The 24819-nt window shown below is 31.2% G+C and overlaps 1 protein-coding gene across 1 annotated transcript in view; it reads left to right on the top strand.

Annotated features, from left to right (window-relative positions):
• The window catches only part of LOC134728243 (inactive cell surface hyaluronidase CEMIP2-like), a 36803-nt gene that overhangs the window by 9900 nt on the left and 2084 nt on the right, over nt 1–24819 (top strand). The window contains exons 4-24 of the mRNA XM_063592786.1: nt 150–309; nt 1547–1702; nt 2579–2806; nt 3426–3530; nt 4954–5126; nt 7350–7422; nt 7904–8040; nt 9060–9190; nt 9469–9538; nt 10196–10330; nt 11006–11150; nt 14027–14090; nt 14891–14926; nt 15497–15637; nt 16815–16995; nt 17743–17961; nt 20086–20294; nt 21207–21377; nt 22214–22385; nt 23179–23235; nt 24587–24689. Coding sequence (XP_063448856.1) covers nt 150–309; nt 1547–1702; nt 2579–2806; nt 3426–3530; nt 4954–5126; nt 7350–7422; nt 7904–8040; nt 9060–9190; nt 9469–9538; nt 10196–10330; nt 11006–11150; nt 14027–14090; nt 14891–14926; nt 15497–15637; nt 16815–16995; nt 17743–17961; nt 20086–20294; nt 21207–21377; nt 22214–22385; nt 23179–23235; nt 24587–24689 — 2866 coding nt within the window. The remainder of the gene's footprint in view (nt 1–149; nt 310–1546; nt 1703–2578; nt 2807–3425; nt 3531–4953; nt 5127–7349; nt 7423–7903; nt 8041–9059; nt 9191–9468; nt 9539–10195; nt 10331–11005; nt 11151–14026; nt 14091–14890; nt 14927–15496; nt 15638–16814; nt 16996–17742; nt 17962–20085; nt 20295–21206; nt 21378–22213; nt 22386–23178; nt 23236–24586; nt 24690–24819) is intronic.

Genomic DNA, 24819 nt, shown 5'->3' with positions numbered 1-24819 from the left:
GAGAAATAAATTTGGAAGGGGTATAAAATTTATTGGCAAGTAACCCACTGTTAACACTAGGGACTATATTTGTGAACAACGAAAATCAAGGGACGACAATTGTGGTCTCGGACCAGTAATGAATAAAACAAAACTTTTTCATATTGTAGGGAACAGCTACAGCTAGAAATGACTGGAGAAAGGGCTTAAGAGTGTATGCGTTTGATGCCACCTCAAAAAGTGTCATGAAAGAGTCTGCTTTTTATCTGTCAGGAGAAAACAGTGTATACACTGTCAGAGATTTGGAACGATTTGGACCATTTATTGATAGTAAGTGTGAAGACCATTTATTGATAGTTAGTGTGAAGACCATTTATTGATAGTAAGTGTGAAGACCATTTATTGATAGTAAGTGTGAAGACCATTTATTGATAGTTAGTGTGAAGACCATTTATTGATAGTAAGTGTGAAGACCATTTATTGATTAGTAAGTGTGAAGACCATTTTTTGATATTAAGTGTAAAGTAATATTTGGAAAAATATTTGTTTACTTGTTTTATACTTGTCTTTTTGTGACCTTTTATGTCTATTGAGTTTATTCCTTGCTACAGTAGGCTTCAAGGAGTCTGTAAATATGTCCTAGATGGTTGCAAGGAAACCATTTGGCTTTCCATCACAATGTAATGTAAAAGTATATGATACCAAGCTTTCAAGGAACATCATTTTGAAACAACCATCAGGTGCACCCTAAATGATAAAAGAGTTTAAAATGTAAAACCTGTCAGAAAATAAAGTTTAAAAGGGTATAACACAACTTCCAAAACCATATAAAGAAAACTTTATCTTGAGGAGTTGCAATGTTATCTGCAGGGGCAAGAAAAAGAATTGTCAGAATAAAATTGAGAATGGAAATGGGGAATGTGTCTAAGAGACAACAACCCCACTATAGAAAAAACAACAGCAGAAGGTCACCAACAGGTCTTCAATATACGAGAAATTCCCCCACCCGGAGGCATCCTTCATCTGGCCCCTCAACAAATATATACTAGTTCAGTGATAATGAATGCCATACTAATTTCCATATTGTACACAAGAAACAAGAATTAAAATAATACAAGACTAACAAAGGCCAGAGGCTCCTGACTTGGGACAGGCGCAAAAATGCAGCGGGGTTCAACATGTACAGTAATTGTCGTTTGTTTATGTAATATATACGTGTTTCTCGTTTCTCATTTTGTTTATATAGATTAGTTGGTTTTCCCATTTGAATGGTTTTACACTAGTAATTTTGGGGCCCTTTATAGCTTGTTGTTCGGTGTGAGCCAAGGCTCTGTGTTGAAGGCCGTACTTTAACCTATAATGGTTTACTTTTTAAATTGTTATTTGGATGGAGAGTTGTCTCATTGGCACTCACACCACATCTGTCTATATCTATTGTGAGGTCTCAACCCTCCCCCTATACCTCTAGCAAATGTAGAAAAGTAAACGCATAACAATAGTCATATTAAAATTCAGTTCAAGAAAAGTCAGAGTCTGAATAATAACTTTTTTATATAATATTATTTAGGTATTGCTGATGGTAGCATTGTTGCTATTGCTTTATGTAGGGAGTTAGTTGGCACATCTGACCTGACAGATATATATGCAAAGATGGAATCCCTTGGTGCCAAATTGATTAGGACAATAGATAGTGGTGATGCTTATGCCTTTATAGCAACTAAAGGTACGTATATTAATTAAGATTTCTAAACAGAATAATTTCATTTTGGTGCAGATTTCATAAAGTCTGCATTGATTACTGTAAATTCAGAAATTATTGCGTGTATTAATTTTTGGGATTTTGTCAATTTCAACTTAAATGCGATTTTAATTTTTACGATTTTGGGAAAAGTCATGCTTTATTCAGTTAAAATATTACAAATTGCGAGTTTTAATTATTGCGGTTACGACTCTGTCGCATTATTCGCAATAAATTTACAGTAAACATGTTTGCCAAACCCTCACCTTAACATACTTTCTGTTCTATAGATTTTTAAGACACTTTACTCTTTTAGCACCCAATCAATCTTTATTCTTTATTTATTATGCCCCACTTAGGGGCATGATGGTTTTTTTACATGTGTGTCTGTCCGTCTGTCCAACTGTTTGTTTGTGTGTGCTGCTTTTAAGGCTATATTTTATTGTTTAAGAAATTGGTCAAGGTAGTTTTCAATGAAGTTGATATCAAATCAACTTGATATTGGTACAAATGTTCCTTTTGATATGATCTATCTAATTTTAAAGCCTACATGTAATTAGAGATTAGACACCAATTTCATGGTCCACTGAACAAAAAAAATTATAGTGCAAGTGGGGAATCCGTATGCTATGGACTCCTTTAGTTTAGGATCCTCTATTCTTTATTTTAAGTCCTTTGAGCTGTGCTTTTTACTCATTGTTATCTTTTCTGTTAACCCCATCCAGACACTAGTTAAATCGATATAAAAAAATGCATAACTTTAAAGATTAACAATTTGAACATTTTATCTGTGCATTAGCTGTATTTTTGTATTTTGTATCAGCAGACTTCTGTATTTTAATATCTTTTTATATTATCAAGGTGATATGACCTCTGTGATTGAAGATATCAACAAGTCAGGTTATGAACAACACAGTGCTACTGTCACCATGGATTTCACAGATTTAAACTTGAAAATAAAGGTTTTGAGTCAAGTAGATACTGGTCCCAGAGCCTTTCATCGTTCAAAGGTTGACTTTACAATGTACAATTATGACCGGGCATATCCTATTATAGATTTGGTAGATAGTGCCCAGGGTTGGCATAAAGGTAAGATAAGATAATTAGCATACAGTATTTGATATGATGGTAATCAGATTTATAACATGAAGTGGATGCAAAACTTCAAAACAAGGGAATTGCATGAACTTTTAAGGGAGGGATTTCGGGTCCTGAGTCCCTCATGTGACTCCAAACTTAGTCAAAATTTCACGAACAGTATTAGGTCACAATTGGTAAATTAGCATTTCAGACAACTAATATTTGGTTTTATTTGAGACCGTTAAAACGCTTCTCTTTTGAGTTGAGACAGTGGAAATTGTACATTTACTTATTAGTCATCAACAGCCTTATATTTGAATAATTATACAGCATACAAGGTTTGTAAATATGGTGGAAGTCTTGTTTCTTATTGTCATAATCTTAAGGCATCTAACTGATTTAGGGTATGTTAATTATCAAGTTAGTTTCTTTATTGAATGTGGACAGATGATAGTTGACCAATTACTTTCCAATATTTCTTCTAAAGCTAATGTTATAGAGTGATTTTTAGACTGTTTGTGTACAAAATTCCATTTATTTACCATATTTCTTTTCTCAAAATAGTAATTTTTGTTCACTTTGTAAGACTTCTTATATAATTTCTAAGTGGAACATACTAATTTTGTAGGTGACCAGATAGTATTTACCTCTACGGACTTTGACATGGATCAGACTGAATATGGTTTAGTTGACAGTTGTTCTAACTGTGGACAAAAACAGATGAGAGCCAGCTGTAAGTAAAAAGTAAAATAGCAAAATTAACAGATAAAATGAAAAATGGAAAATCTGTAATCAAATGGCAAAATCAAAAGCCCAAACACATCAAATGATTAAAACTGGCATATAACTGGTTTTATAGCTAGCTAAACCTCTCACTTGTATGACAGATGCATAAAATTCCATTATTTTGATGATGGTGTGTGAACAAAGCAAACAGACATTATACGCAAAAATGTAAAAATAGGGGTACAGCCATCAACATTGTATTATAATCTTAATGTAATGGATGTGCAGTCTCAAAAGTATGGTAGTGGATGGTATGATGATGCCTCTTTTTAGGTATTTTCTGAGTAATGTTCTTAGTATGTCTATCTTTGATGTTGCTATGAAAATACCACTGCTATGATATATCTGTGCTACACATTTCATTTTAGATTTAATGGAAAGTTGTCTCATTCGCAATCAATACCACATCTCCTTATTTTAAATTGAGTGTAGAAAATATGGCATCCTTTTCATTCATAATAATTAAATACAGAAAGTTCATAAGTTTTAATTTGTAAGGATTGATGAATCAAGTTTTTTCAAGGCTTAACATATTGACTTTTATTCTACCTTTTTATACCCCCTGTTTAACCTCTGTCTGTCCTTCCATCAGTCAGTCCGTCCGTCCCATAAATATTTTTCGTCGCATTTTTCTCGGGAACTACAATACAAGGATTTCTGAAATTTGGTTTCATGGTTTATCTAAGTCAGCTATACCGTTTGATGCGTTTTCAGATTGATCACTTGACAACTTCCTGTTTACCGAACACTTGCATATTTTTACACTATTAATATTATCCACTTGCGGCGGGGTATCATCAGTGAGCAGTAGCTCGCAGTTTCACTTGTTCTTATCTTCATTCAATGCTCTTTTGGAGTGAACAGAAAATCTAAGGACGTCAACTTTTAAAATTCAGCTGAAAGTTTCAATTAGGCAGCAACCATTTGATTTTCTGGGGGGGGCCTATGTTTTTTTTTTCTGGACAATTTTTTTTCGCAACAAACCGAAAACAATTTTTTTCTTTCAATTTTAGCATTACATATAGTGGCAGCTGAGGGTGAAACAAACATTTTTTTTCCATCAGAATCAAAAACAAATTATTTTTTTCTCCAAAAACTGGAAACAAACTTTTTTTTCCAAAAAAAAAACATCCCCCCTCCCAAGAAAATCAAATGGTTGCTGCCTTAAATACTCAAAGAAAAGAGAAATCAAAATTCTCAATAATAAAAAATAGTCTTTGTAAAATTGTAATTTATCCAATGAAATTATATTACTGTAAATTGTGAGATTCAAATTATTTGAATTTTTCAACATGCAGGTCAAAGTATATACTTTATTAAGAACAACTTAAATATGCATACATGTTCATCTATTTTCTATATATTTCCAGTTACTCCAGAATTTGTACATTGGTCAAAACTAGAGAATAATGTTGACATGCGTGGTGAAGTAGCTATATTGACTAGAAACATAAAAATAAGAGGTGAAATGGAACTTGCTTGTCCCACTGTCAATGGTAACTGTAAGGATTACACACATGATACATTTGGTGGACATGTCAAGGTAATATTATGATTTACATGGGAATATTCTGTTTGCCAATTCCTGTAATTGACCCTGCTTATATAAAAGATTCCTTTTTTAGTTGTCTCCCTTAGGTCGGACATCTAATTTACTTTTGGAAAATGGAGCCCTAGCAGAAATAGAAAATTTATCAGTGCGTAAAGTATGTAACTTTAAACTTATTCATTTTTTTTAATTTAGGGACTCTATTGAAATGATTCACACAGGCTTTGGTTAAAAGAAGTTATTATTTTTCAACTGTACATTTAATTTGTTGTTAAATTAAGATACTTTGATATTTTCACTAAAAGTATGTTACAATGCCTATATATCACTTTAAACTTATCATGCTGTGTGTACACAAATGCCAATTTTGTCTGGTATATATAGAACCAGACTACCATTGACAATGGTAAGTACAGTGAATTCAGAATTATTGCGAGATTTTTATTATTGCGAAAAAATGCAACAGAGTTGTAAAATCATTAATATAAACTCACATTTTTATATTTTTGTGATAAAATATATTTTTGTCAAAATATATTAATAAATTAATCAGGATTTTTCTCAAAATCAAAAAAATTCAAATCATTTAAGGGGGCTCGCGGGTCTAAATTTTTTTTTTTTAATTTAATATAGGATTTCGATATATTTTTCTATAAATGAACTATTCATTTACGCTCACAATCTGCCATGAAAAGAAACAAACATTTTTGTTTATGTCCTTTTTCCCTGTTGAACTAATATGAGAAAAAACGGTATTATTGAAATAAAAAAAAAGAACTAAATTACAGAAATCTCTTAAATTTTACAATTATTTAGTTTATGTACAGCTTATTCAAAAACAACAATAAAAAATATAGGTCACCAGTGAGTTAAAAAAAGATATTTTTAATTTTAATGCCAAAAATGGCTTTTTTTTCACCAAAGGGAGATAATTTGGAGCTTTTTCAATGATATCTATATTTTAAAAGTTACCTAGGGCCAAAATGTATTGATTTTTTTGGTATTATTTTTGTACCATATGATAAAGTAACAACTACTAAAGATAATTAATAAAATTTGTAATGAAAAATAAATGTTTATTTTTTTTTCTGAAAATCTTATACTCTTGAGACTCCTTAAGGTGTAATACCACCATTGATTTTCCCCTATTAGTCCTTGTTAAATTTGCACTTTTCAAAAAATTGTGCAGAATTTATCTTTGTTTCAAATAAAGAAATACTTGGCATGAGTAAAGTTTTATCCTGTCCAGTTCTATAGAAAAAGTTTCACATAACATTTCATTGCATATAAGAAAATAACCATCATTGGAAGTTAACCAATCATATTTCTCCCCTTATTCTATCTGTGTACAAGGTTTAGTCACCATGTAACCTCAAGATTACAAAATTTTCTATAGAAATCACAAATAAAAAATAATGGTGTTTTGAAATACCCAAGACATATGTTTATGAAACAGAAATAGTTTTACTGCAATAAAATGTAGGATTTAATAAATTACCTACAACGGTCAAATTCAAGGGAATATTTTTTTAGACCTACTTTCGTATGCAACCGGATGTGACGTACCATGATTTGGTGGTATTACACCTTAAGTCTCAAATGACAAAATCGCAATAAAAAACGCAATAATTTCTGAATTTATAGTAATTTGTTTAATAGAATTGTAATGACAGAATTAAATCGATAATTGGCAAAATGACTATTGTAGATAAAAAAATTATTTCATGACAAGCAATAGATAAATTGATGACCAACAAAAACTAAAAATACATTGAAAACAGATATATTTCAAAAATAACATAGAATAAAACAAAAACAACACAAATCCCACTGAAAAACATGTCTTAGTAGTTGCTCTACTGTAAGATTACTGAATGATATAACCTAAAAGCTGAATATCACAAATAAAAACTGAATGTACCATTCAAATCATATCAGTACCGAAGAACCGGCTTAACTTGACTGATAGCATCCTTCTGAATGGGCAGTCCGTCAACAGTGGCAATGACCAAGTGGCGGTAATGTATGTATAAGTACAGCAGAAGAATGTTTTTAGAATAATCTTCACTGGGTATCGTTAGAGCTTGAATTTTGGAATAAAATTAAGGATTTAAGGATGAAGTTGAGGGAGGGTTCTGCAGCTTATCATATATGGTAGATATTGTGATATATCCTCATTTGTGCACCTAATCTTAATTATGAATTTATCTTTAACAGGTACTTCGTCATTTTAAGAATGTCCATGTTGAAGGAGTAGAATTAGAAAACATGGGACAAGCAACAAGTTTAGGTAGGTAACATTAACCTAAACATTAATTAGTTCAAACCCTAAAAGTTATTGTAATTTAGTTTAATGTTCAATGTTGTGTTCACTTGCATATCTATTATAATTTAATTTTGGATGTAACACATCTACTGATTGGCTGACGTCGTTATGTTTTATCAGTTCATAGACATAATATTGTCATGTGACCATGACATCATCAATGTTTTTTTCATGATTTACTCAAGTTTAAAATGGAATTAAGAATTAAATTAAAAGAAATGCCATACTTTTCTTCCTCACCCTTCTTAAGTATTCATTTGAGGAATACTTTGTTGGAATATATTCATTTCAAAAACTGAGTAACAACATGAATGATATATACATGTTTTTGAAACATGGAATGGTAATTTTTCCTTTGGTCATTGAATGAGTTAATGTTTGCTATTTTTAGAGGAGTGCACTATAAATATTTACATGATCAACTACAAAATATTTTTGTTTAAAGGAAACTACCCTCTACATTTTCACATGTGCCATGACACAGATGATGAGAATTACCCTAATCCACCATACCTGAGGAAAAATTCTATCCATCATTCCTTTGCTAGATGTATTACAGTACATGGATCACATGGTGTTACGGTAAGTCACTAGAAATATGGTAATTATTGTATAATTATTTTACTTTGGATTCATTTATTTTTGTGGATAACAATTTTTGTTGATTGAAGAAAACTGGCATTTTCGTGGATATAAGATTTCTTGGTTTTTGGCAAGCAGCATACATTCTTTTAGAAAATTTAAAATTCATTGAACATGTAAATTTGTGGTTACCCGTATACCACAGAATCCATGTAAATTTGTGGTTCCCCTGTACCCATGAAATCCATGGAAACTGTTATCTAATGAATATTAATGAATTCACAGTTTATAGTTTATCAATTTGTGAAATTAAGTAGACAAAGTATTAGATGGGTTTAAGTTAAGTGATCAAAAGCCATGTGGGAATATAACAAAGGGTTAGCTTTTAAAATAACCTTTCCAGAGGATTAACATTTTGAAAACAATGGTAAAAAATGACTCAGAATTAGAGGACTCGATCTGCATTGTATGAAAACAAAACTTGTCAGGCGAAAAGTCCAATCAAAAGTTGATAAAACAAGTACAACAATGTTACCAAAAGAAAAGAAAAAGATAACAAAAAACAATTTTTAACACTGCACAGTAACAATAAAGCAATGTAACCAAATTTTCTTTTTTTTTGTTGGATTATATGACATATTCAGAAAAGTCCCTTTCTCTTGTTTTATGGTCAGAATCAATGAACATGATTCACAGAAGAATGATTCAACCATTCGCTTGTTTACTTTTTTGAAAATAGGTATTCCCAAGAATTGGTAATATATATTCATTTCTTTTGTTGATAGCCACAAGTATTTCATTTTATTCAGATGTAGCAGTATTTTAAAACTTTTTGTTGATTCTTTGCTTTCATATTTAACCCTTTTCTTAGCTGCAAAAACGTAGCTCTATTGTCCTTTGAAATTGTTTTGCTTATTTTCCGGAAATATAAAAATCTTCAAAAGGACCTAAAGAGCTGCGAATCTACCCTTTTGTAAGCCTTACTTGGCTAAATATGTTTTGTACTTTATTTTCTGTAGCTAGAGGATAATGTTTGCATAGAACATGTAGGACATGGTATTTTCCTGGAAGATGGAGGAGAAAAGAGAACCGTTATTGATGGTAATCTGGTGGCTCTCACACGTGAAGGCAAACTTATACATACTGATGCGTAAGTGTTCCCATTTATAAATGACATAAAATTGATATGTATATAAACAATGCATATAGAGAGGATGTAAGTCATGATTCTTTAATTTTATACTGAACAATACTGTGAATTTAGACCTAGAAATACAGGTTAGGTAATCTCCACTTGCAGTTCTATTTGACAACCATAACCTCAAATTTTACATGATTTTCCAACAAGACTCATCTATCCTAACTGAACTATAATGACTTTAACTTGTCTATGTCTCTATATAATATGATTTTGTTTTATATTATCAGAAAGCCATCATCATTTTGGATAACCAATCCACAGACTATAATCCGTAACAATGTAGCTGCTGGATCAGTGGTAAGTTGAACATACAATAACAAACAAGTTCATCAAAATAATATTACCTTGACAAATGGAAGTTTTTAACGACCTTGACTTGCTATACAGCCCTTGCCAGGTTGGCTATTACATTGAAATGGAAGGACACAGTGATAATTTGTAAAAAGTAAACAAATACATTATAACCGGAAAAAAATTATCTTCACAATATTTATCAAGTCATATTTTCAAAATTTTTGGGTTATCAGAATACTTGTACAACTTCATTCAAATATGATTAGTTTCCTCTGTTAAAGTTGTTTATAGCTTTGAACATTAATTCTTTATACATGTTCAATGTTGAGATTATTCTTACATCTGTGGTCATGCAGTTTTCATGATGTTTATGATTTGTGGCACTCATATAAAAATCGTGGTATTTTTATTCTGTCTACGTGTTAATAATATTTTCCAATTATTGTCTTAATAATATCTCATTCTTTTATTATCTTGCTGACTTTTAACATCGAGGCTTTTTTATAATAGCTGTTTAACACACTGGTGGCCTTGATCTGTTGTATGCTCTTTGGTCCGGTTGATGCCTATTTAACATATTCCCCATTTACATTCTCAATTTTACTTTCAATCTTTGCTTTAACATATATATATTTGAAACCATCAATATTATTTTGACAGCACACAGGGATTTGGATTATCTATCCTAATGAACCAACAGGACCATCAAAAGGGTTAGGGTTTATGGCTTTTGATGAAGCCAGACATACTAAAATAACGGAGATGAGTAATAATGCAATACATTCTTCACGTAACGTAAGTACATTTAGCTTTCACTAGAATGTTTATTGAAATTGCTACTCTAGTTCAATCTAAAACTAGGGGCCTCATTTAGTTTGACGAGGGTCTTAGTAGTTTAATCAACACTGAGGTTATGAGTTCAAAATCCAACATGTGTTGGTGCAGCCCAGGACTCAAATCTTGACTAGGATGTCAGTTTTCCTCTTGAAGTCGATGATTTTCTCCATGCACTCTGGCTTCCTCCACTTATGAAAACTGACCACCACCAAATAGTACAGCAATACTGAAAGTAATGTTAAACACCAATCAATCAATCTAGAACTATCATAAATATACAAGTTATTTAAAATATGTACAAAGTTGCCATTGATATAAGAAGATGTGGTAAGAGTGCCAATGAGACAACCATATTTCATTGTATTTCATGAGGGCCTCAGGGAAGATTAGCTTTATTGCTAACTGTGAAACCCTCTTTAAATAAAAAATTATTATTATCATTATTATTTTGAGAATTCACGATCAAGTCTGCATGATGATAAGTAATATGTACTCTGTATCTTTCTAATGAGATATTTTGTTGAAATTAGGCAATTGATGTACTTGCCTCAGCATATTTTTAAATAGAAATTAACCGTCTCTTGAAAATGCAACTTGATGAAAGTATTTGAAACTATATACATTTTATTTCAGGGTTTATTTATCGACAGCAGAATAATCGAAGAAAATGGTGAGCTTATAGCGGACCTTACAAATGTGTATTACCCTCAAACCATGCCAACAGATCCCTCTAATCCCTTGTCAGAAGAAGATCCAGTATACATTGTTAAACAGACATGTAAGTGCATAGTTACAGTGACATACCTGCCAACTTTTCAAAATGACCATGGGGGTTTTACGTGCAAGATGGCTTTCATAGTACAAAAAACTTTCAAGAGGGCCTTCAAATGTATTTTAATGCTGTTTTTTGGCTTCATACTTTTAAAAGCCTAAAGCCATTGCAGGATTAACTGTTTTGTTATAATTGTGGACACAATTGTTCTTTTAAAATTTCCATTTTAGAGCCTTCATGGGGGAAATAGTGATAGTTGGCAGGTATGCAGTAAATAAATAAACTGTTATCATAGAGATATGTCTCACCTTTTTTTAATCTTGATTATGCAAATGTTGAAATCAAAATAGCAATACTTAAGATTCTAACAAATTCTTGCAAATATTCAGTCAATGTGCCAACGTATACTTGCTCCGCCTAACAGAAGTTGCAATGGAAACTTTGAAATAAACATTGTCATAAATGAGTTACATGGCTAAACAACCTCCATGTAAATGAGATGACCCAATGCAAATACAACTGCTGTACCAAATACCATTGACTTATTATGAGTGGTTCCCAAACCTAAATACAAACATTAACTTGTAAACTATGTAAAAGTTTCAAGGTCAGTGAACCATGAAGATGGGGTGGAGGCTATATAATCTCCATTGAAACAAAACTTGGAATTAATGCCAATAAATTTGCATACCAAATATCAAAGATTTAATTAAAACATAAACGGTTAGTTCATCTTTAAGAAAGGCTTGAGGGTATAAAAATTTCAGAAAAAAATTAAACATTTGTTTTTCATTACAAATTTTATTTGTTACCTTTTGTAGTTGTTACTTTATCATTTGGAACAAAAACCATTCAATACAATCAATTCGTGTTGGCCCCAGATGACTTTTAAAATGTATACATCATTGAAAAAGTTCCAAATTATCTCCCTTTGGTGGAAAAATGCAATTTTTTGGCTTTAAAATTTAATTATCTTTTTCAACTCATCCGTGACCTATATTTTTTAATACAATTTCCATATAAGCTGTACTTAAACTAAATTATTGTAAAATTTGAGCGATTTTTGTAATAAATTTCTTTTTTTATTTCGATATTAACTTTATTTTTCCTATTACTTCAACAGAAAAAAAAAACTTTTTACAAAAATATATGCTTCTTTCGAAGGCAGATTGTGAATGCAAATGAACGGTGACCCCACTTTTTTATTCTATCTTTCTTTTAACTATAAGATAAAGTTCATTTGTAGAAAAATATAGAGAAATCCTATATAAATGATTTAGACCCGCGAACCCCCTTAACTGATCTAATCACAAACTAATACATGTAAACTAAGATAAGTTTTTCAAAGACATTAGAAAGTTAGACTGTGACTAAGGGGTGAGGCCAAATAATCTCAATGGGAATGAGATGTGCCAATGTTTATACAACTGAATACTAATTAACATTAGCCTACCACTGATGGTTCGCCTTAAATTGACCTAATTACAAACTAATACATGAAAACTTAGAAACATTTTCAAAGTCGATAGACCATGACTAAGGGACAGGGCCAAATGGTCTCCATTGAAATGAGATGTGCCAATGCCTATACAACTGCATACCAAATATGATTGACCTACCACTTGTGGTTCACCATAAAATAATACATTGTTGACACATGAAACAGCATACCTATGTCTTGCTTTTTGACTCCACCAAGGCAAAACAATAATCATTCAGTTTGTATGCCCCATCTAGGTGCAATGTGGTTTTTTTTTAAGTCTGAGTCTGTTCATTTGTCCTCCTCTATCTGTTTGCCTGTCTGTCCCACTTCATGTTAAAGTTTTTGTTCAAGGTAGTTTTTGATAAGGTTGAAGGACAACAAACTTGAAACTTAGTACACATGTTTCCTGTGACATGGTCTTTCTAATTATAATGCCAAATAAGAGTTTTGACCCCTATTTCATGATCCACCAAACATAGAAAATGATAGTGTGAGTTGGGCTTCTGTGTACTATGGGCACATTCTTTTCCCAACATTTGGTATATATAATTAGAGTATTAATAGAAATTAAGAAGGACTTTAATTTATATAATTTGGCCTTGGTGGCTATGTGATTTGAGTAGTCAAGCTACTGTTTCACTATATATAAGGTAGCTAGAGGATCAACTAGGAGGTTGTGAGTTCAAATTCTACACATGGCAGGTGTATTTAACTCTAATCTTAATTGATTTAGATTGTCACTTTTTCTCCCAAAGTCATGGTTCTCTCTTGGCACTCCAGCAATAGCACACTAGTGCTGAAAGTGGCTTTAAACAATAGCTCCATCAATTGATCATTAAATTAATCATTAAAAGACAGATACACAAATAAATAAATTAATGATAAAAGACCTCATTTCAAACAAAATTCATATACATTGTACTGGAAACTCAGAAGATATTTCATTCATTTATTATTAGATAGAATAGAAGATTTACTATTGGGATTTCAAGAAAATCTGCATAAAAAAACCATTTGCATTGAATTCAGAATGAAAGTTGTTCTTATTGCAATACTCACCCAGTTAAATTACTTGCATTAATAAAAATTTTGCAATTATCAGTTATCTTAAAAAATCACATCTCCAGAAAGTGTTTTGTCTAACTGTTGTTTTTAAACTTACAGATTTATGCCTATATTCTTAATTCTTGTTAATCTGCTTAATTATAAAAAGTTAGTTGATATTTTAGCAATTATGATAAAATAACTAAGTGTCTAATAAGTTTAATGGAACTATTCGCCAAGGATGGTAGAGAAAAATGGCAACAAAAAATGTTATCAATTACTGAAGAAAGATGAGTATATTAATTTCATTTTTACATTATACATATTTAGTTACTATTCATTTTTTGTTATATAGGTTGGAAGAACAGATTCATGAACTCATGGGTTAGAGGTGGTTTGATTATAATGCAACAATACTCGTAAGTTGACTTCAGTTCTTAACCCAAATGTATCTTTATGCTGAATCGTCATAATGTCAACTATTTGTTTGCTTTGTTTTTTCTTCAGAATATAATGTTCCAAAAATATTAATATATTTAGATTGTTTAAGTGAGTCTTCTTATCTTTCACAAGAGAGATCCTGAAAGAAAATTATTGGACTAATCTACAACACAAGATTTATTTATTGAATGAATAAATCTTTAAAGCCTTCTTTGAAAAAAACAATATGACATGGTTTTTTTTATGATTAAGACATTTTAACATTAAGGTACAGTCTTGGACTATATTATGATATCAATAATTTTTTTTAGACCTTCAAAGAATTCAACAGAAGCTTTGTTTTCTGTTGTATTAATCATTGATAATCATGATAATAATTGATAATGGAGGATCACAATGATAATTGATAATCATGATAATTGATAATGGTGATCATCATATAATTGATAATCATGATTGATAATTGACAATTATGATTGATAATTGACAATTATGATTGATAATTGACAATTATGATTGATAATTGACAATTATGATTGATAATTGACAATTATGATTGATAATTGAAATTGATGATTGATCATGGTGGTGATAATTGATAACATTGATGATGATGATTGCCTTTGAAATATTTTAGAAAAATCAGAAATGGAATTCAATACTTGATTAATTCTTCAGAACTGCGTCATTTGCATATAAACTTATCTTTTGTCATATTTTTTGCTGGTGACATTAATATGTTCATAATATTGTTAAAACAAGATAATTATTTTTCTAGGTCAGCAGACAGTTCAACCGGTCTGACATTTGCAGCGTAAGTAAAATTTAAGGAAACATTCCATAATAAATTTCACTTATAATTTAGGTTCAAAATGTAATTGTTTCCATCACAATGTTTCAAAAACTGTTTTCAAATGACGTGTGTGTTATGCTTGATATGAGCGTGTCCAATGATTTGTTTTAATGATTTATTAAGTAATATTTTGCGCCAACAATGATACAAATATTCACATATTTAACGGAGAATATATGTAATTTTTTTTTCAAGGAAATGAATACATTTTCTCAGAAAAAAAATATTTCTGTACTTTAACCTCAGTTTCAGGTATAGATATGTGATTTTTTTCTGTGACAAGGGCTTTTGACCATCAACAAGAACTTGTGGTCACCCGATGTTCAGTACTTTAGTACTTTGATTAAACCTGTTTAAACGAATTTCAGAATTGGTAAAGATAATATCATTTTAATAAAAAAATTCATGAATATGGTTACATATCTTAAAAATGTGATAGAAAAATAGAATTAGATAAACTTATGAAAAATTGGGATCATGATGTTTGAGTCTAGATTTTTATTATTTCAATTTACTTAACTTTTCTTTCAGCTCTACTCCATCACCACAAATAATAGAGAAAAGTGTGTTTATGGGAGAAACTGATAATATTGGTAAAAAAACAGAAGTTTGGGATAACAGTATAAGGAGGCTGCTTGGTTACCCACGATCACTTGTAATGCCATGGGATCCGTAAGTACCAGAAATACTTAATGCCAAATATCAGTTATCACTTGGATGACTGCCTTTATCTCAAGGTAGGGCGGACTAACAAACAAAATTTACAAGAACATAAATTTAAAAATATTAGGGAAATGTTTATCAAATGGGACAGATTTTTTGTTTTGATGTAGAATGAATTTTGAAATAAAAAAGTTTGTGATAAAGAGAGTCACTATATTACTATTTGTATACAATATCTATTAGATTTCTAAGTAGATCAAATTGTCAAATGCTGTGTTCAATATACAATCAACTTTCCTACTTATTTGTATGTATTTATGTTTTGCAAATAGTTTATACAAGGATGTTCCCTTATTATTCATTGGCAGATCCAGGGAGGGGGAAACCAATGGTCTCATCTATATAAATTATGAGAAATAAGAACATTTTGATTACAATAGACTGTCTTTTACAGCAGCATTTGTGTTATTTTTTTTTACTAAATTGTCCTAGAGAGGGTCATTAAGAAGACCACTATACATTATTTTCTTGAATTTGATATTGCCTATGAATTTCACAGTTTTTCTATAATAATGTTTATGTAAACTATATCAATTTATATTTGCATTCTTTATTTTCATGGAAATTTACCTTAGTACAACAAAATCTAAAATGAAAAAGTACATCTGTTTTCAGTTAAAGCTTATATAAACAATAAATATAACATATTTTGGAAATGTTCTAAACTTTCTTTATTTCCTTTTTAGTCTTTCTTCATTTCGATATAACTAAATAATTTTTCAAGTGTTAAATTTTGTTGAATTTTATTATTTGCTTTAAAAATCTGCAGAAAACCATTGTGTTTATTTAAGGGGACCCGCGGGTATAAATAATTTTTTTCAATGTTTTTTTCTATAAATAAACTTTATCCTATACCTAATAGACAAAGAAAAATTAAAATATAGGGTCACCGTTTATTTAAGCTCACAATCTGCCTTCAAAAGAAGCATGCATCTTTGTTTAGGTAATTCTTTTCTGTTGAACTAATAGCATTTTTCCACCAAAGGGAGATAATTTGGAGCTTCTTCAAAGATATAAACATTTTAAAAGTCATCAGGGGCCATTTTTTGTTGGTTGTATTTTGTACCATATCATGAAGTAACAACTAATAGTGTAGTAAATATCTTTCATATTTATTTCTTTACAGCAAATATCCAATACAAGGTTTTATATTCTACGATGGTCCTGTCTACTTAGATGGTGTGTGGTTTGACAAGTTTACTTCAACAGAGAATTATACCATGGGTGCTTTAACATTCAGAAAAAATAATAAATTTAGCAGTTCTCCTGTTAGTGCTGCCATTAATATCAAATTTAGTTACAGTGATGTAAGTATCTAAAAACATAGCAGTTAAATATTTGTCCAATTCGCAATATCAGGGTTGCATTCAATATCGTAGCAGCTACATAGTGCTACATAGATTTTTGTCTACTGAACTAGTAGCTAGCCAAGCTGCTATCAATATCTATGTAGCAGCTAGGCTAGCTACAAGTTCAATAGTCATAAATCTATGTAGCATTTGCAGCTGCTACGATATTGAGCACAACCCAGTTCACTTATGTTTAAACTTCCAAACGTTCTCCTGATGATGTCACTACTTACCATATTTAATTAGAATGATGTATAAGCACAATAAATATACCCATACGAAACATCAAATATGACATATGAGCATTTCAAAAAATAATGATACAACTAAATCTTAGTAAATTTGCTTGTTTTTGGTTAAATCTGTTGGTACTATTAGTGCAGTTAAGATATCCAATTAGGAACAGACAAATATTTTCTCTGTACATACTTATTGGCTTATGCTTAAATTGAACTCAATTATATTTGAAAACATTTTGATTTTTCTAGTAACACATATTCACAACTTGGAAAAATTAATGTGAACATCATTGACGACCTATTGTTGACCTTCTGCTATTGTCTGTTCTGTGGTCGGGTTGTTGTCTCTTTGACACATTCCCAATTTCCATTCTCAATTTTATCATGTTTTTTGTACTTGCAGATTTGTGCTATTTGAAGCATTTTCTAATGTGACCTGTGACTTGCTTTAATTTCTTTTCTCTAGCCTGTCGGAGGAAATCGTGTTTATGATGGTGACGAAACAGATCATGCATTTAATAATTTAGATGGTGACAAAATGTCCACCTTTAGAGATGAAGATGGAAGTGTCACAGGTTTAGCACCAATCCAACAAATTGTCAAACCAGGCCTATTTTATACAACACCGTCATGTATTTATCGTAATAACTGGAAAATGGCTATGTGTCCTTACAAGTATGCAAAGGTATGAAAAACAAACACACATACATACACACTTAAGAAAGGGGAAGGGGAAAGGGGGGAGTTAATGGTGGTGTTTAAATTGTTTTTTAAGCAAGAATTTAACATTTATGTATGTCCCAATGTTGAAAAGAGGTATATTATCTATACTCAATTGTCTGACAGTGTCTTTGTAATGCTTTTTGTTAGTCATGCAAGGAATTGTTTGAAGAACACCTTAATTTTCAAATAACATGCTTAGGATGAAATTTAAGAAATCACATAATTGCTCATTTCTCCACTGACTTGAGAATCATAGAGGAGAAGAGTTCCAGGTCAGTACCAAATGAAAACTATAAATAACAAATTAAGGAGGCTCCAGGGATATAAAATTTTCAGAAAAAAATAAACATTTATTTTTCATTACAAATTTTATTTATTACCTTAAGCAGTTGTTACTTTATCATATATATGGTACAAAAATTATTCAAAAAAATCAATTCGTGTTGAATTTTAAAATGTAGATATCATTGAAAAAGCTCCAAATTATCTCCCTTGGGTGCAAAAATGCCAATTTTTGGCATTTAAATTGAAATATCTTTTTAAACTCATCAGTGACCTATATTTTTTATTTTTGTTTTTGAATGAGCTGTACATAAACTAGATAATTGTAAAATTTAAGCGATTTCTGTAATTTCTTTCTTTTTTTATTTCGATATTACCTCTATTTCTCCGATCAGTTTAACAGAAAAAAAGGACATTAACAAAAATATATGCTTCTTTCGAAGGCAGATTGTGAGCGTAAATGAACAGTGACCACATTTTTTTATTTCATTTTTCTATTAAGTATAAGATAAAGTTCATTTATAGAAAAATATAGCGAAATCCTATATTAAATAAAAAATTTGATTTAGACCCGTGATCCCCCTTCAAGTCAAACTTGCAACACTATGGCAAAAAGGAAAAATGAAGAAAAGGTTAATAAAGGTCTACAAAACCTTGAATAGTAGTATTTCATTCTCCCTTTACCACCCTTATAATTAACCCAAAATTTAAAAAAGACCTTTACTCAGCAGGATCACAACTTGCTCCTGCAGGCCTTGAAGTCATAAAATTTTCGGAGTCAGTTTTTTGTACTCATTCTCCAAAAGCAACCAATCAAAATGCTGGATTTTTGTGTGTTCAAAGCACTGAGCAAAGTTTAATGACTTCAACCCAAAGACTCCTTCCTCATGCCTTTCCTAATCCCAATTGATAAATTGAACAATATTCTTCCCTTACACAATAATTGATTACCCTCTTCTCTGAGGATGGTAAGCCTATTTTCATAACACAAATAAGTGCTCTTAGGTATTTGATGTCAGGCTTCCTGTGAGCCTGATATATCATCTGATTAATTATTATAAACATCAATTATCAACCACCTGTGTACCCCAAAAATAATTATGCATACTGGCCATGTTTTTTTTTCAAAATCTACAAATGAAATTTCCCTGAAATTTAGTATTAAGCATGCTATGTATCATGAGATGCATTCTTATAATGATATCCATCATTTATCAACCTCTTGTTTACGGAATTATACTATAGAATTATGAAACATTATGATCATGTAAGAATTATTTGTTTCTATCTCTCAAAAATTAAACGCTCAGTGATGTCTTCAGTAAAGGAGTAGGATCAGTTTGACCCCAAAATATAGCAGTTTTACAAAATTGTGAAAATGTTATCTTTTATCTGTTTATTGGAAAGTAGAATGCTTCTGCTACACAAATATGGGCTGTTTTTGTCAATACAATGCACATATATCGAGTACGAACATCATTAAGTCATGCTAAATTACTGAAATCATAACAATTTTAGCATTTTACTTAAATTTTAGATGGTTTCCGTCGTAAATGAAATTGTGTCTAAAATCTTTTGTCAGCTGAACTTGAAATTTGAGGCCAAAATTGGCCCTAACTGGACCTACCCTTTAGTTTCACACTATGTTAGAGCATGCTGTATGTTTCACATCCTTATTCTGTAGTCAAGTTTGTCATCTACATGAATTTGAATATCCCTTAATTGGTATTTTACAGATCTTCTCTTTTTCAATAAAATATTTTACAAAATTGATTTATTCTAATTCTACAACTTTCTTCATCAGCTTAATATCAAAATTGATGCAAGTTCCCCAGAACATGGACAGACTGAATCTATAATGGTCAGAGATGACCAACCTGATTCTGCAGAGACCCTAACTGGTGTAGAAACAAACGAGTTCCTGACCATCTTAGGTGGAACCCATAGCTACACACTACATTGGAGTAATGGAATTCCAAGGAAATTTGCAATATATACCAAAGGAGTTGAATTGTAAGTTTGGTACATAATATTCTCATGCTGATGTATGTATGCTAGGTGGGGGTTCTGATCCTGTATCTCACTTATTGTTTTGTCAGATTCCTGTACCCGCTTACAATATGTACGTAAGCAATTCTCATTTTTTCTATTTTTTGGCATCCCGCTAGAGTTCATTTCCCATTTTCATGGCACAGTAAATTGACTTCCACGTGTCATGCTTACAAAACAATCAGCAATCCCACCTCATGCTTAGACCCCAATGAGACCCACTATGGTTGTTTCATTAAACTGGCATATTTTGATATCTTTTTAACTTTTAAATACTGTGACTTTTATTCTTGGGTTCCAATTTCTTTCTTTTTTTTCATGAATGGATTAATCTGTCCATTTAGGTGTCCAATGAAATATGGTATGACAATTGTTGTTCAAATCAAGGCATGGAAAGATCCCCATGGAGGGTTAACTACATGAAAACGTGAATTTGTTCTAGAGAACACATCAGCAAATGCACTATGAACTATATATAGATATAGGAAGATGTGGTGTGAGTGCCAATGAGAAAACTCTCCATCCAAATAACAATTTAAAAATAAGTAAACCATTATAGGTCAATGTACGGCCTTCAACACGGAGCCTTGGCTCACACAGAACAACAAGCTTCTTCAGACAGGATTTTTCCTGTTTCATCTTTAAAAACCTAAACTATGACATTTACTCCTGAAAAAACTAGTTTTAATTGGTGAGAAACAGACTTTTGGTGATAATATGCTATGATAAAGATTTTCTTTCATTGAAATGTTAATGGTCCAATTAACACCTTTGGTGATCATTATTCTGTTTCAACTATATTATTAGAAGTTAAAAGGAAAGGAAAGAATGAAGAATCATTTATTTCACCTTTAAACATATTTTTGATTATTGCAGGAACCAATATGTGAGAGTTGGTATGTGTATGCCATCTGATGCCACCTTTAACCTATTCACAAAGGCCCCACTCAGGCGGCTTAAATTGGTTGACTGGACGGAGGTACAATCTATTGAAGAACTTGATAGTGATACTCTAGGAGACAGATATTTTTGGGACAAGTCAATTGGGTAAGTACTAAACGAAATGGCGGGAAAGAAATAAAAAAATGATTTGTTAATTACAGATTTGAGGGTTTGAAAGGAGGGAGACATCTTAATGAGGGGCCTGATGGGTTATTTTTTGTTCTTCTTGATTGGCACTTTTTTGCTATTGTGATCCGTTTTTCTAGAGATTTTTTTATTTTTTTATTTTTGTGATCTGTGATTATGGAAATTTATTTTCTGTGAATCAATATCGACAAAAAAATCGTAATGAGGCAACAACCCCCTCCCCCCATCAGGCCCCTCCTTTATTGAAGGGGGATATGACCTTTATGGGGACTCTGGGATGGGGTGTTTTTAAGCTTGGGATTTCGGGATTGATCCTTTCGGGATCCATGAATTTCTTTATGCGAATTTCGGGACCTCCTGATTTCGTTTTTTTAAGTCCGGGATTTCGGGATTTTTGGTGTTTTTAAGCCTGGGATTTCGGGATCAGGACCCCTCCTTTCCCCCTCTTTATTATAAAGTAGTAAATATAATGATTGAATGCTGAAGAAACAACATTTAATTTTCTCAAGCGTAAATCTATTTCAGGTCTTAAAAATCTATGTAAGTTAAATCAAAATAATGTAAGTTAAATCAAAACAATGTACCATTATGCTTCTGTACACATCCTGATTACAGCAGATATTAAAATCTTTATAAACGCCACTACAGACATTATTTGTACAATTATGGTTTCAGACTAGTTCATTCTTCTAACATTATCTTAGAAAATAATTGAGTACAGTTCTTGAAGGTAATTTATGTTCAATCAATGTTTTTCCTCATTTGCATATATATTTTTATATTTTTTTGTGTAGAATGTTATTTTTGAAGTTCATTAGCTATGAATCAAGAACTGATTCTACAATGCTAAATTGTGAGGGTAATTGTCCCTATGTAAAAGTAGATGTGTTGTCTGGGGATAGGTCAAATGGTGATTGTCGTCAGGCTGCCTACAACAACCCTGGAAACTACAGAAAGACAAGCAGTGTAAGTTTTGTTGCCAAGTTACATCTATTTTGAAGGCATTTGGAATACTATATATAACATTCTTAGTTGGGAAATAATGGAACGACTATTAATTTTGATATTGTTGCTTGACTAAAATATAAATCCAAACAATGAAAATATATTCTGCACAGATATAATTTTGTATTCATTCACTAGTTGTCTAGATTAGGGATACTTTGAACTTGCCTCATACTCCTTGATTTGAGGTCATTTTATTAAAGAGTTATTGCAATATCTAGATGTCAAGGTGCAATAAAATATGTGGGTCTCATTTGGGGTGAAAGCGTGACAGGGATTGTAGATTTTTTTAAAGTGTGACACATGAAAGTTATTTTATTGTGCCGTTAAAATGGGAAATGAAGTCTAGCGTTAAATAACCAAAAAAAATGAGAATTTTTTATGTACATAGTGTAAGCGGGATACAGGAATCTAACAAAACAGTAAGCATGATCAGGGATCAGAACCCCTCAATGAGATCCTCTATTAGGCAAAAAAAAAAATATAAGTCTGTTTATGGTTACCCGACCAACCCTATTTTGAGCGCCATCCCTGAGCCATTTTATTGCCGTCGTAAAATGAAAAATAAACTGAACACGTGTTAAAAGTGAAGATAGTGTTGCCTGATACATCCCAATGTTTATAATCATGAATATGATAGCTGATTTAAGAAAAAAAAAATGGAAATACCGAACTTCCTTTTTTATTTTGATGATGTATAGACATTTATTTTTTTTTTGGCCTTATGTGCTTAAAGTTTTGTTTCCATTTTCAGGGTCAAATGTCTACAGATACACGAACATTAGCTGCTACAGATAAAAACCCACCAAAGGTAATACATATGTTATAGTAATTAGTGGGCATGTATCTAATTACTATTACAAAGATAAATAATGATAAAAATGTCAGTTGCCATTTTACATATACTGTGGATTCATTTATTTTTGAGGGTATCAATTTTCGTGGATTGCTAAAAATTGCATATTTGTTGATATTTGATTTCCTGGTTTTGTCATTATGATTATGTATACAAATCCTTCTGCAAATATGCTTTTCATTGAACATTTGACTTTGTGGTTCACCTGTACCAACAAAACCCACAAACATTGGTATCCAATGAATAATAATGAACTCACAGTATTTAGATTATTTGCATTTTTAGCTCACCTGGTCAAGATGTCAAGTGTGAGCTATGAGCATCACACACATGTCTACTAAAACCAACAAACAAATCACAATCTTCGTTATGAAACCTTATTCTAGAATTGTTCCTTATGTTTCTGTCGCAATCTACTTGCATGGTAACCACTACTGCAAATAAAACATAAGGGTACTGTAAAATGCAACTAACTGTTTAGTAAGAAGAAAACAGAATAGAAAAATCTGTCAATGTATCATATGCTCACTATTTCAAGATCTACCAACTTTCTATGTACACCGAAAGGACCAGACAACTTTGAGTTATTGCCCTTAAATAATGAGTATGGCCAATTTGAGCATTTTTGCCTTTTCCCGTCTTAAAAAATCCATCTGTACTCATTGAAATAATCAGCAAGTCAAGGTCAACAAATTTACCAAATGGCTAAACCCATTCATTGACTCCTTGAAAGAGTTATTGTCATAATAATGGTTTTGATCTCTAAACATTTTTGCCTTTTATGTTGAAAACAGTAATAAAAATAAGTTAGACATATACTTTAAACTGCAAAACAATTATCAGTATAAGATGTGCAAACATGCAACAAAATTGAAAAGCATGAAAGTCTTCTAACAGGAATTATTGTCCTTAATGATGATATTTGACCCTCTTTTTGGATTTTGTAGTCATTTAAAAAACTATGATAGATAGCTATAAACTTTATGCAACAAAATGATCAGCAAATCAAAAATACCAAAAAAATACTACATCTGTAAGAGGTTGTTGCCCTAAAATTCAGATTTGACCAAAATCAGCATTTTTCTTTTCAGATATTTAAATAAAATTCTATAGATAGAAGAAAACTATACACAGCAACATGATGAAATAATGCCCTGAAAAGACTATTTTTAACAAATTCTGATTGTTTAATAATATCTTTTAAAGACAGACAACAATTAATAAACAACAACACAGAAAAGTGAAGACTGAACAAGAACTAAAAAATAACACATTTCTTACCATAATTGCTTGTATTTGTTTTCAGGGTTGGGGTGCAGGATCACAGCTTCCGTTCACATCCAGAATACCTGTAGATGGTGGTTGGTCAAGCTGGTCAGCATTTGAGAAATGTTCTGTCTCATGTGGAGGTATTACTAGCTTTTTATGATTTAAATTACACAGCATATCAATATGTCTCAAATAGTTTAGAATCACTGGGGAAAGTATTTTAGATTGGAAAATTTTAGAACTTTTAAAAGGATGAAGAATTCATTTTTC

Source organism: Mytilus trossulus, chromosome 1, assembly GCF_036588685.1.
Source record: "Mytilus trossulus isolate FHL-02 chromosome 1, PNRI_Mtr1.1.1.hap1, whole genome shotgun sequence".
In the NCBI taxonomy this organism is placed as follows: Eukaryota; Metazoa; Mollusca; class Bivalvia; order Mytilida; family Mytilidae; genus Mytilus; species Mytilus trossulus.
Note: the sequence above shows the minus strand (reverse complement) of the source record. Positions and strands in the feature narration are given on the sequence as shown.